At 48.8% G+C, this 18,345-nt stretch overlaps 1 protein-coding gene across 3 annotated transcripts; it reads right to left on the bottom strand.

Moving 5' to 3' along the window:
• Positions 1-619: 619 nt before the first annotated feature.
• NDUFV3 (NADH:ubiquinone oxidoreductase subunit V3) lies at positions 620-17,337 on the bottom strand. Of its 3 annotated transcripts, none has more exons than XM_054248934.2 (4): positions 17,228-17,337; positions 13,185-13,981; positions 4,381-5,472; positions 620-1,525 (listed from the first exon to the last, which is right to left on the bottom strand). In XM_054248934.2, exons 3-4 carry the CDS (start codon positions 5,357-5,359, stop codon positions 1,368-1,370), a joined length of 1,137 nt encoding a protein of 378 aa, XP_054104909.2. In that variant the 5' UTR covers positions 5,360-5,472; positions 13,185-13,981; positions 17,228-17,337; the 3' UTR covers positions 620-1,367. The 3 variants fall into 3 exon arrangements, with proteins under 3 accessions (XP_054104909.2, XP_002761500.4, XP_054104910.1); XM_002761454.7 differs by having other exon boundaries at positions 13,861-13,981; XM_054248935.2 differs by lacking the exon at positions 4,381-5,472 and having other exon boundaries at positions 13,861-13,981.
• Positions 17,338-18,345: the final 1,008 nt, after the last annotated feature.

Raw genomic sequence — 18,345 nt, 5'->3', positions numbered from 1 at the left:
TTTTATTTATTTTTGAGACGGTGTTTCACTCTTCTCACCCATTCTAGAGTGCAATGGGGTGATCTCTGGTCACTGCAACCTCCGCCTCCAGGGTTCAAGCGATTCTCCTGCCTCAGCCTCCTAAGTAGCTGAAATTACAGTCGCTACCACACCTGGCTACTTTTTGTATTTTCAGTAGAGATGGGTTTCACCATGTTGGCCAGGCTGGTCTTGAACTCCTGACCTCAGGTGATCCTCCACCTGCCTCAGCCTCCCAAAGTGCTGGGACTGCAGGTGTGAACTACCACACCCGGCCAAAATTCCTGTTTCTAATTATCAAAAACCAGGCCTCTTTCCATGCCGATAGTGCTCATGCAAACATGGACGTTTGTCAAACCCACTGGACCTTCTGCGAGAAGTGTGGCAAGCACAGAAGGGTAAGGATTCTGTGTGCCCAGGGAAAGCGGCGGCAGCACAGGAAGCAGAGTGGCTGCGGCGGGCAAACAAGCCTATTTTCTGGAAAAAGGCTAAAAAGAAGACTGCTAAGGCTTGAGAGCGTTGAGCCCAGCTGCAGCTCTCCGAGAACGCTGGCTGGTAAGAGACGCAAGCACTTTCAACCGGGAGAGAAAGGGCCACGGGATCCAGTTCTAAGTGTCATCTTTTATTATGAAGACAAAATCTTGAGTTTATGTTAAAAAAGAACTAGGCTTGAGGACTAGAGGTCACTATTACATTAGGGATACTCAGCTGATAATCAGTTTAACGCTAAATTGACTAGGCTCAGCATAGTAGAATCACACTGCTCGAAAGCACTTAACATTCTCTAATTATATGGATTTGCCCAGTGATCCATAGCCTTATAGTTTAAGAAAATTCCTTGCCCACAGTAGATATTCCAAAATATATGTTGAATAATCAGCATTAGTGTTGCTCATTCACCACGTACTGTAAAAAATGTGAAAGGGGCCGGGCACGGTGGCTCACGCCTGTAATCCCAGCACTCTGGGAGGCCGAGGCGGGTGGATCACGAGAGGTCAGGAGGTGGAGACCAGCCTGGCCAACATGGTGAAACCCTGTCTCTACTAAAAATATAAGCATGAGCTGGGCGTGGTGGTGGGTGCCTGTGGTCCCAGCTACTTGGGAGGCTGAAGTGAGAGATCACTTGAAACCAGGAGGCAGCGGTTGCAGGGAGCTGAGATTGCACCACTGCACTCCGGCCTGGGTGGCAGAGTGAGACTCCGTCCGTTTCTGAGACCCTGTCTAGAAGAAAAATAGTGTAAAAGCGAGACCAGTTATGCACACTGGGCTTTGGGACTCGAGTGGACTTTATTTTTGCATCCAGGATGCAGTGAAGATGGGGAAAGGTTCATCTTCACACCGGGGGGCTGTCAGTGTCGAGGTGACTCCCGGCCTGAGGAGGGCTGAGGCATCCTGAATTTTGAGAGGTCGAGGTTCAGGTCTAAGAAGGTGTACGTGGTGTAGTCATGATGCTGGAGGTTCTTGTAGGTGGTGTTGTCGAACGGCTCAGTGGGCGCTGAGGCCGGGTCTGTGGAGGAAACGCGATACCCATGAGACCCACACAAGAATAGCTCTTTGCGAATGACTGGGCCCACACAGGCCCTTATCTACCAAGCATTCTTCGTCAGCCCTATCTGTGAGGAACAAACTGTCTAATTAAAAAAGAAAAGCCCATGAAAGTCACAGTGTCTTCAAAAGAAAAAGAAATATATTACTTGGAAACTTATTCTAAAACATACAGCAATTTCAGAAATGGAATAGTTATTACATTTCTTTTTTTTGAGATGGAGTCTTGCTCTGTTGCCCAGGCTGGAGGGCAGTGGTGCAATCTCATCTCACTGCAACCTCTACCTCAGGTTCGAGTGATTCTCCTACCTCAGCCTCCCAGGTAGCTGGAATTACAGGCGTCTGCCACCAAGCCTGGCTAATTTTTGTATTTTCAGTAGAGACAGCATTTCACCATGTTGGCCAGGCTGGGCTCGACCTCCTGACCTCAGTGATCTGCCCACTCGGCCTCCCAAAGTGCTGGGATTGCAGGCGTGAGCCGCAGTGCCCGGACACACAACATGTTTTAACGTCTTAGTTTGTATACTTCTAGGCTATTCTAAAGTTTGAAAATGCCTAGAACAATTGTGGCAGGACTTTTGGGTCACTTAGAGACACATGAAAAAATCTACCTCTATTAGAAATCTGGGTTGGGGATGGTGGCTCACACCCATAATCCCAGCACTTTGAGAGGCCAAGGTGGGAGGATCGCTTGAGCTCAGGAGTTCCAGATCATTCTGGGCAAAATAGCTACTCAGGAGGCTGGGGTGGGAGGATCGCTTGAGACTGGCAGGTGGAGGTTGCAGTGAGCTGAGATAGTATCACTGCACTCCCAGCCTGGGGGACAGAGCAAGTCTCTGTCTCAAAAAAAAAAAAAAATAAGAAAATTTTGATGAAAAGCTTAAACTAAACGAGCCTTTTGAATGACTGATGTAAGAAAATTAGATAAACTATAGTAACAGCAACAACACAGCATCTGAGCATTTGGTAATTCTAAACTACAAGTAGGGGCTGAGTCAAAACAAGTATTGTTCTCCTGCAGTGGGACATGCAATGTAACATAATGGCAAAATCAAAACCTGCATGGGAAGACAGGCTAATGTTTGGGTTAAGATTTGTACTGACTCAGTTTCTGGAAATCAGGTCATCAGGTCTGTCTTCCATTCATGCGCCACAAAAAAATAAACACATTTATTTTCTCACTATTTCAGTTAATATCAAAAGCTCAGTTCTTCCTTTTTAAGTTATGTTAGGCAAAAACAATGTCTTATTTAAAGAGCTGACATGGTTCCAACCTCCACAAGCTGTGTCTTCTGTATGGTGTAGACACACCTTCAAAGCAGAACATACATAGTTACTATAGGGAGGGTAACTGACCAAGATGTGGGTTATAAAACTCTGATCTAAAACCCGTCCACCTGGAAGGCAAGTACCAGGGCAGGGACTACCTGGTGAGATGGCGGCCCCACACAGACACAGCTCTGCAAGGTGGGCTGAGCGCATGGGCACAGAAAATATTTAAAAAAACAACACATCTGTGAAATATTAGAAGCAAGTTTCTGTTCAAAAAGGTTTGTAATCTGAAAACTCCCAATTCTCTCTTTTTATCCTGCAAGTTGTGTTATTCCTCTCTATTTTAGAGCAGAAGGAGTGAGAACAGCAGCATCAGGAAATGCAGCTCCTGAGGCCCGGAGAAGCCTGGCAAGCACTCGCACTTTGCGTACTGATGGAAGAGGGAGCAGATGGAGAGGGAGAAAACACATAAATCCCGTCGCATAAAGAACCAAGAACAAGGAGGCATCAGGTAAGGCACAAAAGGCAAGGGGCGGCGGTACAGAGGATGGAGAGCAGACACAGGATGGAGCCGTGCTTCTTAGGGATTCTGGATTTTAGAGAAGTCTTCAAGAAGAGCCATGGATTCCAAAACGGAAGCCCACCTAAAGCACACTGCATTTTATCAACTTTAGTGCTCAAGAAAATGACAACATAGCCAGGCGTCGTGGCTCACGCCTGTAATCCCAGCACGCTGGGAGTCCGAGGTGAGTGGATCACCTGAGGTCAGGAGTTCGAGACCAACCTGACCAACATGGTGAAACCCCGTATCTACTAAACATACAAAAATCAGCCAGGCATGGTGGTGGGTGCCTGCAGTCCCAGCTACTCGGGAGGCTGAGGCAGAAGAATCGCTTGTACGCGGGAGGTGCAGGTTGCAGTGAGCCGAGATCATGCCACTGTACTCCAGCCTGGGCGACAGAGGGAGACTCCATCTCCAAAAAAAGAAAAGAAAAGAAAAGAAAAAAAACATAATAGGAATAAATGCTGTTGCCCTTTAAAAGCCCTTCATAGGCCAGGTGCAGTGACTCATGCCTGTAATCCCAGCACTTTGGAGGCCAAGGCCGCCAGGAGTTCAAGACCAGTCTGGCCACCATGGTAAAACCCTGTCCCTACTAAAAATACAAAAAAAACTAGCTGGGTGTGGTGTTGTGTGTCTGTAATCTCAGCTACTCAGGAGGCTGAGGCAGGGGAATTGCTTGAACCAGGGAGGTGAAGGTTGCAGTAAGCCAAGATTGCACCACTGCAGTCCAGGCTGGGCGACAGTGTGAGACTCCATCTCACACAAAAAAAGAATGTTAACTATTTTAGGGATTTTTGAATATAAAGATGTGGATTGTCCATACGTAAGACATACTTCTGTGCCTGGCTGAGAGCGTTACAGACCCTATTTCTAGTGCAGAATTTGATTAACTGTAACACGCTCTGCAAGCACTTGTGAACTAGTTCCTTTGCCTCACTACCCTAGGGAGCAGGGAGTGCGTGGGAATGTCAGTTAAGGTATACCCTGTGTGCAGTCTTGATCGTCCCCTGGCGCGGCCGTGTCTTCCGTGGCCTCGCCCTTGGCCTCGTGCTTCGGCGCTGCTGGCTTTTCATGGAAACCGTGGTTCTTCTCAGTAGGAACTGTCTCCAAATCGCTTGGTGGAATCTGGTCTTCCACGACTGCCTCTCTAGCCTTCAGGTGCCCTTCTCTTCCCTGCATCCCCGAGGCTTCCTTTCTGAGCAGGGGAGGGACCACCTTGTGCTGGGGCTCTGGCACCGGTGTTTCCAGATGCTCCTCTGAGGCCCCAGGAGGAAGAGCTTGCAGCTGCCCCCATGCTCTGGCCTCTTCTGCCAGCACAGTAGGTGCTGGGCTGCCCTTCAGTGGCGCAGATGACCCTGATTTTGTGTGGACAGGTAAGGGTCCTTTAACTTCAAATGACTTTTGGCTTTCTTTATCTAGTTCATTTAATCTAAATGTTTTCTGCAATTGTTTTTCCTTTAAACTTTGCTTCAAAAACTCATCGACTTGAGATGTGGGCACTGCGGGTTTTGCTCTCGCATCTTCCCTGCCTTCTGATGGCTTAGCAGGGAGCCCTTTCTTCCTTGGCTGGCGGGGCTTCTCTGGATAACTGACGTCTGCATGTGGCTTCTGCAGCGAGGTTTTCTCTTTTGCTGATGCTGTAACTTGGGGGGCTCTGTTTGCAAAGGAATGAGAGGCCTCTGGTTTTCGAAGCCCCCCTCTGCCCTTGCTCACCACTTGAGAAGCGACCTCTGAAACATCAGCCTCATTGTCAGACTCGGAATCAGAGGAGCTGGATGAGGATGAAGATGAAGACGACGCCACTTTTCGACCCACCCGACGAGCTTCTGAACCAGAGCCCTGTTTTCTGAATGGAGACGGAACTTTCTGTGGAAACTCTACCAAGGTCTTTCTGGACAAAAATTTCGGAACCCCTTCATCTGTGAACAGCACGCTGCCATTGGGGCTGGGACTAGCTACCATCCCGCCCTTATTCGCAGCTGGCGGGTGAGAACCGGGTGAAGACAGGGTTTTGGACAATGCAGCTGCTGTCTGGGTGGCTGGGAGCTTGCCCCTCTGCTTTGGTTCCACTACATCTAGGAAATGGCATAAAGAGGAATATTATTTAACAAAATAACGTAACACTCAGTGAAAATCGCAGACATTTCATGATATATTACTCGTTACTGATGGTACCCCGCAGTGTGATCATCCTAAGACAGGCCCCATGGAAACCCACTCTCCTGTGAAAGTCCGGCCTCATGATCAAGGCAGAAAACAAGTAGAGATGCTTTTCTTTGTAGCTGAAAATTTTTTAAAATGAGGATTTTCACTAAGAAGAGTAACGAATTTGTCTCCTTTTTTTTTGAGACAGAGTCAGGCTGTAGTGCAATGGCGTGATCTCGGCTCAATGTGACCTCCACCTCTGGGTTCAAGCAGTTCTCCTGCCTCAGCCTCCCGAGTAGCTGGGACTACAGGCAGCTGCCACCACACCTGGATAATTTTTCTATTTTTTTTAGTAGAGACGGGGTTTTGCCATGTTGGCCCGGCTGGTCTCGATCTCCTGACCTCATGATCCACCTATCTTGGCCTCCCAAAGTGCTGGGATTATAGGTGTGAGCCACCACACCAGGCCTGTCTCCCTTTCTTCACAGTGGCAGGTTCTCTGACAATAATTATTTTCTAAACAAGTTCATCAGATTTAAGACAGTTAAATTATAATCAAGGTATTTTCAGATTATTGAAATTTTACAAATGTATACTTTTTTCAGTTTCTAAAAAACTGCTGCTCCTCAAATATTTAAAAAAAAATCAGAACTTAAACTTTCTGAACAAAACAGCGAGACAAAGTATAGGCATGAGAATATTGCTGGAACCTGGGAGGCAGAGGGCAGTGAAGCAAGATCGCCCCACAGAAACAGTTTATATCTTCCAGATTATAACGATTTCTCCTGCAGATGACTACGCAATCCTAATACAGGCCTGCAACAGCAACTCCCACTTCCACTCCAGCCTGGGCAACAAGATGGAATCCAGTCCTCCCCCAATGAACGAGTCCTTCATGACAGAGAGCAAGAAACGGAAAACGTAACCTGCCCCCTCGGCATTGCCTTTCAGCAGGAAGAGCCAGAGGGGCTCCACATCCCTCTTCACTGTGGGCATTCCCTTTTACCTTTCTTGAGACCCCAGTAGGCAGCAGGCAGACATGAGCATGGGGGAATATCAAGGGTAAAAGATATGACCTAAATATTTGGGAGGAGAAGCAGGAGTGAGAAGGGTGAAAATCACCTGGTGACCACTGAACAGGCCCTGGAGACAAAAACTCCTCCTGAGGAATTGAGGGGGGAGTAAAGACCACCTGGTGACAAGCAAACAGGCCCTGGAGGCTAAACTCCTCACCTGGGAATTCAGTCATTAAACTTCCCTAGTATCTGGAGTCGGCATCTGGTTCCAGGCCTCTTTCAACTGTTATAAGTCACTAGAATTTCTACCCATCTCTGGAATGCCTTGCAAACCTTGCTGACATTAAGGCACCAAAATGTCTGCAATGTAATCATTTATCATGACCCACAGGGCTAATATGGCCCAGATTAGCCTCTAACTCCCACCTTAAGGTCCATAAATGCTCCCCAAGGAACATCCACCACAGCAGGCTCAGTCCTCTCTTGCCGGCACCCCGCTGCACTCTCCTGCAGCATTCTTTCTGCTAAACTTTCCTTTTTTTTTTTTTTCTTTTTAGACGGAGTTTCGCTCTTGTTGCCCAGGCTGGAGTGCAATGACGCAATCTTGGCTCACCATGAGCTTCACCTTCCAGATTCAAGTGATTCTCCTGCCCCAGCTTCCAGAGTAGCTGGGATTACAGGCATGTGCCACAATGCTCGGCTAATTTTGTATTTTTAGTAGAGATGGGGTTTCTGACCACGTTGGTCAGGCTGGTCTCAAACTCCCAACCTCAGGCGATCCATCGTACTTGGCTTCCCAAAGTGCTGGGATTACAGGCGTGAGCCACCATGCCCAGCCATCCTTCCTTTTTCAAACCTATACTGTTGTTGGTAAATTCTTACCAACCTCCTGTGTCAACCACTTCCCAGTGCTGGGGCTCTGACGCCTCGCCCAGCAAATATTATACGTGAACAGCATCTAAATCCAGAGTCCTGAAGTTTGAGTCTACTTTATACTAAAAATATCACAATCCAGCTGGGCGCAGTGGCTCATGCCTGTAATCCTAGCATTTTGGGAGGCCAAGGCAGGTGGACTGCTTGAGGCCAGGAGTTGAGACTAGCTTGGGCAACATGGCGAAATCCCATCTGTGCAGAAAAGACAAACATCAGCCGGTGTGGAAGGCAGAGGTGGGAGGATCGCTTGAGCCTGGGAGGTAGAGGCTGCAGTGAGCTGTCATTGCACCACTGCACTCCAACCCTGATGACAGAGTGAGAACTTGTCTCAAATTAAAAAAAAAAAGTCACAATCTTACTTCTCTCCTTCCCTAAAGTAGAAACACTGTCCTCCTACCTGTCCTAACTGAACAGAATCCAAATGGCTATTTGTTTCCTGAGCTCAGGCACCTGTTTAACAGACTAATAGAAACGACCAAAGAAAACTGAGGAAGTACAATGAGAAACGGCCCAGAGAGAAGCCCATGGGCATCGTGGGGGGCAATGGCTGAAGAGCCGGAGGAGTGGGGGAGCGTGAGACCCACTGCAGCCCCGTCAGGGCCACCCCACCAGGTGCGTGCCTGGAGCCCGCATTTGGGTTGCCCAGAGCAGTGCTGGTGCTGGCCATTCTCAGAGCTCACACAGAGGTCCGGGGTGTGCTAAACACAAAGATGGGGTGAAGGGGGGTCCCTGTAACTGCAGAGCTTGAACCGTCCTAATGGCGATGGCTAAGGCACACTGCCCTTCAAACCCTCACAGCCCACACACCTGCATCATGAATTCATCTATATTTTGGGCAGGAATTTTCCAAGTATGAAAAAATAACTGAAAATAAGGTTTACCTTAGATAGGCTGTATTGAATAAAAAAAAATAATCACTACTGAATCTTCCAAAATGTGTCTGGAGATTTAAAAGTTTTAATGAGTATTAAACTCCATAGGAGGCTGACTTATTAGCCACTGAAAATGGACACGATTGCAGATGGGATCAGCAATGCTATGGCTCACACACTTTGTCTGAAGAGGAAACATCTGTCTGTCACACAAAACAATGATTTAAGTTTATTCTGTTCACACAAGTTCCTGGGAGAATCTGACGGAAAGGCTAACAGACAGCAGGAATTCCCCTCAGATCCTGAAGGGTGACTGTAGGCCTATCTCACAGCACAAGATGGGGACTTTCTCTCAGAGACCATCACAGCCCACGCGAAATAAAGACATACAAACACTGTACCAGTAAACAGTGCGGGCAGGACGTCTCCTTGTGTCCCGTCTCCCCTCGAAACAGAACCCACATTTCCTGCTCTCTTTTCTGCTTACTTAAAAAGTGAGGGCATGGCCCTCAAGCTTTTACTGACCCTCCTATAAGTAACAATGATAAGGGTGTGAGACATGGATTAGCAACCTGAAAATACTTCCATATCTTGTCAAAATGTCACAAGACAAACTTTGGAAACAAGGCACATTCAGAAACAAAGGTGCATTTAAACATTACATTAGAGAATAAAGTTACTCAAAGTTTACATGGTAATGGAAACTTCTACAGGTGTTTCACTGTAAAAAGTTTTATTTTTAAATAAACACATGAGAATCGAGAGTTTTCAGAAGGAAGGCAGCACAGTGATTAAAGTATGAACGGCACCGCCAGAGTGCCGGGGTTCAAATCCAGGCTTCTCCACTGACTCCTGTGTGCACTCAGGCAGCCCAGCCCCTCCACACCATGACTCCCTTGTCTGTGACATGGGGACGGCAGGAGCCTCAGCCTCCTGAGTAGCTGGTACTACAGGTGCACATCACCACGCCTGGCTAATTTGTTTTTTGTTTTTTTTTTTTGAGATGGAGTTTCACTGTTTTTGCCCAGGCTGGAGTGCAATGGTGTGATCTTGATTCACTGCAATGTCCGCCTCCTGGGTTCCAGTGATTCTCCTGCCTCAGCAGCCCGAGGAGCCGGGGTTAGAGGCATGTGCCACCATACACAGCTATTTTTTTATTTTTTTATTTTTAGTAGAGATGGGTTGGTTGACCATGTTGGTCAGGCTGGTCTCTAACTCCTGACCTCAGGTGATCCACCCACCTCACCCTCCCAAAGTGCTGGGACTACAGGCATGAGCCGCCGCCTCTGGCTGGATACATGAAAAGTCTATTTCCAGATATTCCTCACTTTTAAAACTGAAACAAGGACTTCAAATGGACAGTTCACTTTGGCTTCTTTACATACTCTTCAAAAAGCTACACAGAAATTACTCAGTCAACCATTTATTACTGACTTCTGCAAAATTAGGGCTGGGTACTAGATTCAAGGAAAGCATAAAGCTGGAGGGCCTGGCGGTTCCCCAGAGTGCACCCCCAAGAACACCCCAGCCTCTGACATCTGCGCCGGCAGCCTTCCTCGGGGAAGGCATGTGCAGGGGAAGCTGGACAGCTCTGATGAAGTGAGGCATAGCCCGCTCCACCGCCCCAGGGCCTTGTCCAGGTGGCAGACACTCTGACTAGAGATGTGATTCCAAGGGTGAGAGCTTTGGGTACCCTCACCTGGACGCAGGAAACTTCCGTGAGAGCTTCCAAAGCCACTTCCAGCTGAGAAAGGCTTGATCTGGAGGGTGAAAAGCTTGTCTTACACTTATCAACTACCAACGCTTCAGGGGAAACATGGGCCTGCACGTGTCCATTTAGAAGCATCATCTATTTTTCTTTGTACAAGGACTTTTTTGGTTTGGTGTCTTTTTTTGAGACCGCTGTGGCACCCAGGCTGGAGTGCAGTGGTATGATCTCGGCTCACTGCGACCTCTGCCTCCTGGGTTCAAGAGAGCCTCCTGAGTAGCTGGGATTACAAGCACCTGCCACCACACCCAGCTAATTTTTGTATTTTTAGTAGAGACAGGGTTTCATCATATTGGCCAGGCTGTTCTCAAACTCCTGACCTCAAGTGATCCACCTGCGGCGGCCTCCATAAATGCTGGGATTACAGGTGTGGGCCACCACACCCAGCTAATTTTTGTATTTTTAGTAGAGACAGGGTCTCACTCTGTCACCCAGGCTGGAGTCCAGTGGTGCAATCATGACTCACTCCAGCTTCAACCTACTGGGCTCAATGATCCTCTCACATGGGCTTCCTGAGTAGCTAGGGCCACAGGTGCACACTACCACTCCCAGCTATTTTTTTTAATTTTTCCTAGAGATGGGGTCTTACTATGTTGCTCAGGGTGGTCTCAAACTCCTAAGCTCAACTGACCTTCCTGCCTCAGCTTCCCAAAGTTCTGGGATTATAGGAATGAACCACCATGTGCAGCCTGTACAGAAATTCTTTTAAAAATCAGGCTGGACGTGGTGGCTCATGCCTGTAATCCCAGCACTTTGGGAGGCCAAGGTGGGCAGATCATAAGGTCAGGAGTTCGAGACCAGCCTTGACCAACATGTTGAAACCCGTCTCTACTAAAAATACAAAAATTAGCCAGGTGTGGTGGCGTGCTGTGTAATCACAGCTACTCAGGGGTTGGGGCAGGAGAATCACTTTAACTCAGGAGTTGAGGCTGCAGTGAGCTGACATCACGCCACTGCACTTCAGCCTGGGGGATAGAGTAAGACTCTGTCCCAAAAAAACAATTATGAGATGTTACAACTATTATGTGTATTGACGAGCTTAGTTCTGAAAACTGTCCTCCCACTGAAAGCACTCCACAGTGTGCATAGTAGCTACGTGTAGCCCATGCAGCTGGTCTCACCAGCACCCAGTGAGGCTGGTAGCACGTCCTGCTTACGCACAAAGGAACTGAGGCTCATCAAGGCCAGAGGCAGAAGCTCCACGAGAGCCCAAGGCCCACTCGTAGGTCGGCATTCCCCTCCCCAAACCACACCCCAGATGGTCACAGGATGAGGCACTTGATTTCCACTCACGCGCAGATGCATGCATCTAAAAAGGGGCTCTTTGGCTCTGTCATATTTTAAAATCCATTTAATCCAGATTCAGAAGTCTATGATGTCGGATTGCAGACCCAGACTGAAATTCACCGAAGGAGCGGATAATGTTCGTAATGAAACTGAACTTACTGTTCATTAGTAAATATTTAGAGAATGTCAGAAACGTGCCAGGTAGACTGGGCACAGTGGCTCATGCCTGTAATCCCAATACTATCCAAGTTTGAGGTGGGAGGATCGCTTGAGCCCAGGAATTCAAGACCAGTCTAGGCAATACAGTGACACTTCATCTCTAGGGAAGATTACAATAACAGCTGGGAGGTGATGGTGTGCATCTTTAGTCCTGGGTACTCCAGAGGCTGAGGTGGGAGGACCGCTTGAGCCCAGGAATGCAAGACCAGTCTAGGCAATACAGTGACACTTCATCTGTAGGGAAGATTACAATAACAGCTGGGAGGTGATGGTGTGCATCTTTAGTCCTGGGTACTCCAGAGGCTGAGGTGGGAGGATCGCTTGAGCCTGCAAGGTCGAGGCTGCAGTGAGCTATGACTGTGCCACTGTACTCCGGCCTGGGTGACAGGGTAAGATTCTGTCTCAAAAAATAAACAACAGAACATGCCAGGGATATGCCAGGTTTGGGGGCATGTGCCTATAGTCTCAGCTACTCAGGAGGCTGAGGTGGGAGGACTGCTTGAGCCCAGGAGTTCGAGGCTGTAGTGAGCTATGATTGTGCCACTACACTCCACCCTGGGAGAGAGAGCCAGAGCCTCTCTCTTAAAACAAATAACATAGGCCGGGCGCGGTGGCTCATGAGATCAAGAGATGGAGACCATCCTGGTCAATGAGGTGAAACCCCGTCTCTACTAAAAATACAAAAATTAGCTGGGCATGGTGGTGCCTGCCTGAGGCACCAGGTGGGAGGCTGAGAATGGCTTGAACCCAGAAGGCCGAGGTTGCGGTGAGCCGAGATTGTGCCATTGCACTCCAGCCTGGGTAACAACAGCGAAACTCCGTCTCAAAAAAAAAAAAACATAAAAGGAAGAAGAAAAGAGAAAAGAACAAGGATTGAAAAAGGAGGCAGGAACCATGGTACAAAATATAACAACGTTCCCATGGAATCCAAGCCTCAAGTCGGTGCACTGTGAGAGGCAGTCAGGGGCTGGCACTCTTTATAAAACACAAATTTTTACAAACCTACCAGTGTCTGTGCACTGACCAAGGAAGAAGAAAACCAAAGAATCTAAATACTTCCAGACATTCCAACTGAGGAAACGGGATTTTGCTGAAAGTAAGACTGATCTCAATTATCATTCTACAACCTCATATAAGAATTAAAGATTTACAGACAGTTTGTGCTACGTTTTTTTTTTTTTTTCCTGAGACATAGTCTCATTCTGCCACCCAGGCTAGAATGTAGTGGTGTGATCTCAGCTCACTGCAACCTCTTCCTCATGGGTACAAGTGATTCTCCTGCCTCAGCCACCTGAGTAGATGGGACTACAGACACGTGCCACCATGCCTGGCTAATTTTTGTATTTTAAGTAGAGACGGGCTTTTTCCATGTGGGCCAAGCTGGTCTCAACCTCCTGACCTCAGATGATCCACCTGCCTTGGCCTCCCAAAGCGGTGGGATTACAGACACGAGCCTGTGCCTGGCCCATACACATGTTCTTTCAAGAGTAAATTAGGGTTGTAACAATTAAGGCTAACTGCAACGCACCTGGACCATAATCACTTACCAGTAAGGAGCAGCAAATAGAAAATAAAATTATTCTCAGGAGAGAAGCATTTAAAATAGGCTGTTGCATTTCTTATTTTCCTTCAGTGAGTATATGCTGTCCGGGTGTTCGGGGAGGGGGAAAAGGTAAAAAAGGTGGTGATAAAAGCCAAAATGACTGTGAAGAGCTGGAAACATCAGGCATCAGCAGTGGGAGTCAGAGTGGAAAAAACACCGTGCCTGCTGTTAGCTCTGTCTCCACAGTCATAAAATGCTGCTGCAATCCCGGACTGGGACTAAGCAGAGCCTGGAAAACCACAAATGCGTCTCAGAGAGACTGAAAAGAAAAGTCAGCATCAGAGGGAGAAAGGAAGGTGGCTCTCGGGCAACTCCACTGTGTCGGGGCCACCTAAGTGTCACAGAGCCTTGACCCAAGGCATCCCTCCCTTCAGGCTGGGGTTTGGCGTTTAGAAGATACAGGAGGAACCACTTCAGGGCTGAACGCTGAGTCAGAGACTGTGACACCCCTGGCGTGTTTGGTCTAAAATCGGTTTCAGATCTTGTGTCTCGTAGAATCGACGCTGCTGAAAAAGCAGCAGTATAAATTATGTAGCCAGTAAAAGTCATTGTCATGCTTGGAAGACGGATCTATTTACGTTTTGCACTCTCCTCCCTTGTGACTACTATCAGAATCTTACTTTTCGGTGTACTTTGCTTCTTGGGGTTCTGTGGCTGACCCTTCTCACTCCTCCCTGATTCCGCAGACAAAGAGACTGTAGAAGCAAGTCCTCGAAACACATGGGCTTCCTGGAGGAGAGTCTGACAAAAGAATGAATGAATATGGATGTTTAGAGTAATGCTATTATATAATAGTTGGTACTACATATGAATACTTTTTAATTTTATTTCTTTTTTGAGTCGGGGTCTCCCTCAGTCACCCAGGCTGGAGTGCAATGGCACAATCATGGCTCACTGCAGCCTCAACTCCTGGGTGCAAGTGATCCTCTGACATAGCTGGGACTACAGGCACGTACCACCATGCCTGGCTAATATTTTTTGTATTTTGTGGAGACAAGATGTGACTATGTTGTCCAGGTTGGTCTCAAACGATCCTGAAACCCCGGCCTCCCAGAGTGCTGGCGTTGGCCAGGCATGGTGGCTCATGCCTATAATCCCAGCACTTTGGGAGGCTGAGATGGGCGGATTACTTGAGGTCAAGAGTTCTCAGACCAGTCTGACCAATTCCATCTCTACTAAAAATACAAAAAAATTAGCCGGGCATGGTGGTGTGTGCCTGTAGTCCCAGCTACTCCAGAGGCTGAGGCAGGAGAACTGTCTAAACCCAGGAGGTGGAGGTTGCACTGAGCTAAGATCGCACCACTGCACTCCAGCCTGGACAACCGAGCAAGACCCTGTCTCAGGGGAAAATATAAAAAACAACCAAAGTGCTAAGATTGTAGATTGTATGCATGCAGGTACTGTGCAGATGGGTACGCAATACTACCACATACGAATGGACGACATTTGCAGAGTATACTCCTAGTGGTATTACCGCTTTCATAGTGTACGTTGTGGACACTTCGTAAGATACAAAAATGCTACAAGAAGAAAATGCCCGAGTTCAAGGACAATCACGATTAATATTTGGGTCAACGAAACTCCAACCAGATGTTCTGCTGTGCATATTTTTTTGTAGGTTTATTACTGATAAACCTACAAAATACTACTATTTCTTTTTTTTTTTCTGGAGACGGGTCTCACTCTGTCATCCAGGCTGGAGTGCAGTGGCGTGATTTTGGCTCACTGCAACCTCTGCCTCCTGGGTTCAAGCGATTCTCGTGCCTCAGTCTCCCACATAGCTGGGATTACAGGCAGGCGCCACCATACCTGGCTCGTTATTTTGTATCTTTTTACATTTTTTTTGAGATGGAGTCTCATTCTGTCACTTAGGCTGGAGTGCAGTGGGGCAATCTCCACTCACTGCAACCTCCACCTTCCAGGTTCAAGCGATTCTCCTTCCTCAGCCTCCCAAGTAGGTGGGATTACAGGCATTCACTACCATGCCCAGCCAATTTTTTGTCTTCAGTAGAGATGGGGCTTCACCATGTTGATCAGCCTGTTGTCGAACTCCTGGCCTCAGGTGATCCACCTGCCTCGGCCTCCCAAAGTGCTAGGATTACAGGTGCGAGCCACTGCCCCAGCTCTTATTGTATTTTTAGTAGAGATGGGGTTTCACCATGTTGGCCAGGCTGATCTCAAACTCCTGACTTCAAATGATCCACCTGCCTCGGCTTCCTGAAGTGCTGGGATTATAGGCGTGAGCCACCCATAGGGCCCTAAGTTTCCTTTTGTAAAATGTTTTCCTGTACTTAGAAAACAGAGTTGAAGAAATACTATCTGGCCATTAAAATGATGTAGGCATATCGTGACTGCTTCAGAAGTGTCCACAATGTAAGTGTTCACATTTTATATCTTTCAAATCACTCGGTATATATTCACTAAGGCCTACTAAGTGTGAGACAGTGCAATGTTCTAGATGCTGGATACAGAAGAGAGGTGCCTGTATGTGCACATAAAAACATTAAAACATTTATGTCCGGGACTGTAAGCATGAGTACCTGTGCTTATGTGAATACAAGCTGCTAAAAATCGTTAGGAACCAGATGCTTGAAGGAGTAACTGTGGACTGTCAACGTATTTCCCTCCCTATCTGTACTTTTTTTTTTTTTTGAGACGGAGTTTCGCTCTTGTTACCCAGGCTGGAGTGCAATGGCGCAATCTCGGCTCACTGCAACCTCCGCCCCCTGGGTTCAGGCAATTCTCCTGCCTCAGCCTCCCGAGTAGCTGGGACTACAGGCACGCGCCACCGTGCCCAGCTAATTTTTTGTAATTTTTAGTAGAGACGGGGTTTCACCATGTTGACCAGGATGGTCTCGATCTGTTGACCTCGTGATCCACCCGCCTTGGCCTCCCAAAGTGCTGGGATTACAGGCTTGAGCCACCGCGCCCGGCCCCCTATCTGTACTTTTAAATTATTCTGCAGGCTGAGGCATGAGAGTTGCTTGATCCCGGGAGATGGAGGTTGCAGTGAGCTGAGATGGTGCCATTGCACTCCAGCCTGGGCTGCAGTGGGCTCCGTCTCAAAAAAAAAAGGGAACAGCGATTGCTTTTGTAGTAACAGCCATTTTTAAGTTTGTAAGATAATGAAGTAGCCTTATTTATTTATTCTGTCCCCCAGGCTGGAGTGCAGTGGCGTAATCTCTTCTCACTGCAACCTCCGAGTCCGGGGCTCATGGGATCCTGTCACCTCAGCCTCCTAAGTAGCTGAGATTACAGGAATGCATCACCACGCCCGGATAATTTTTTGTAGAGTTGGGGTTTTGCCATGTTGGCCAGGCTGGTCTCGAACTCCTGAGCTCAAGTGATCCGCCTGGCTCGGCCTTCCAAAGTAATGGGATTACAGGCAAAATCCCCAAGTGCCCGCATCCGGCGTGGCCTTAGCTTTTCATTTGCAGAAAAAGAAGCCCTTCTTCCCCTTTTCACGGGTCGGGTCATGTCGGCTGGTTTCTCAACAGCTGTCAGTAAGCTACTGGCTTGACCAGGTCCCTGATAGTTCTCTCACATCCTCCCTTGGCTAAATGGGGAAGTCAATGTCCTTAAAGAAGCCGTGCGGGAGGCCGCACAGCGGCTGACCCCGGCAGCATCGCCTGGAAACGTCCACCCCTGTCTGCCTCCCGGGCCTGCAGCCCTCAGGAGCTCCCGAGGTGATTCGGGTCCCGCGGGGGACACCACTGCGCGGGGTGGTAGGGCGGTGTGCACGGGGCACGCCAGCCTCGGACAGCTGCGGAGGCGGAAGGGAATGGGGGAGCCCCGGGACGCTCGCGGGCTACACCGGGCCTGGCCCCGTGACCCTCAGTCCTGGGCCCAGGGAGCGGAGTCATTGGCCCAACCAGGACGGCTGGAGGTCGCGCAGAGGCCCGGCCTGACCAGCACCGCGCCCCCTCAACCCCATTCCCTACGTGGGCTCCGGACCGCGTAGCCAGCCCAGGCAGGCTCCTCCTTTACCTTCAGCGCCCCGGCTCGTCCTTGCTGCAGCAAAAGCGGGGCCGCCATTGCGGTGACAGCAAGCGCTGTAGTCCGGGACTCTGCAGCTGCGCGCGCACCCCCGCCTGAACACCCGCCCCTTGGGCCGAGTGAGCCAATCACAGCCCAGATGGGGGCGGATCAATGGTCGTGGGCCTGCGCGCGCATCCCCAGTAGGGCTACGCGCCGCGTTTGAGGCCACGCCCCGTATCGGAGCCACCAATCAGAGGCAGCAGCGTGAATGCGCACCCGACCGCTTCGCTGTTCTTTCCCCTTGTCCTCGCAGCCTTAAATCCGACACCTTCCCCAGGGGCAGTCTGGTTCTACTTGATTGACATTCCCGTGTTTTGGGGCGTTTGAAAGCTCTTCAGCTCGCGACCTCGGCGCCCGCACCACGCGCCCAGCTCCCTCACTCTGCCGGCAACGCGGCCTCCACTGCTCACTGCCCATCTTGCACCGCCCCTGCCAACGCTCATACCAGCGTTAGGCCGATGGGAAACGGAAGCTTTGTTTCACCCGATGAATGTTTATAACTTTCAGAGCAAAGAGTTCGCCCCCAATGGTAGGCGTAAATATGGAGTCGGTGTAATTAGTTATTAGCTTCCTTCTGTGCCTCTTGAATTTCCTGCCTCCCTTCTTGTGCCCAGCACCCTATTTGCAATTCATCGGAAATGGACATGCCCACGCCTTCAGCTTCCACAGAGAGGCCATGCCATAGCCATTTAAATGAATTGTGTAGGGATACCCGACTCACAGCTAGAGATTCATTGAGTTGATGCAAGGGAACCTGCCACCATCCACTCTGGGAGGCAAAGAGAACAACCTTAAATCTTAGGATAGTCATGAGAAGGGAATCCTTTGTACCTAAAGGGAGAAGGTAAAAAAATGCCAACAGATTAAAAAAAAAAATTTTTTTTTTGAGACAGACTTGCTCTATTGCTCAGGCTAGAGTGCAGTGGTACAATCTCAGCTCACTGCAACCTCCACCTCCCAGGTTCAAGTAATTCTCCTGCCTCAGCCTCCTGGGTAGCTGGGACAACTGGCACGTGCCACCTCTCCTGGCTAGTTTTTGTATTTTTAGTAGCGATGGGGTTTCACCA

The sequence above is a fragment of the Callithrix jacchus genome, chromosome 21 (genome assembly GCF_049354715.1).
Source record: "Callithrix jacchus isolate 240 chromosome 21, calJac240_pri, whole genome shotgun sequence".
In the NCBI taxonomy this organism is placed as follows: Eukaryota; Metazoa; Chordata; class Mammalia; order Primates; family Cebidae; genus Callithrix; species Callithrix jacchus.
This window is presented reverse-complemented; position numbering and strand designations above follow the sequence as displayed.

Excerpts from the sequence above, each read along its gene's own strand:
- NDUFV3 (XM_002761454.7), bottom strand. The coding sequence starts at position 17,275 with ATGGCGGCCCCGCTTTTGCTGCAGCAAGGACGAGCCGGGGCGCTGAAG. Across the intron at positions 5,473-13,860 it reads GAAGCAAAGTACACCGAAAA|ATGTAGTGGAACCAAAGCAG; the intron begins GTAAGATTCTGA and ends GCCATTTCCTAG. Across the intron at positions 1,526-4,380 it reads CGATCAAGACTGCACACAGG|ACCCGGCCTCAGCGCCCACT; the intron begins GTATACCTTAAC and ends TTTCCTCCACAG.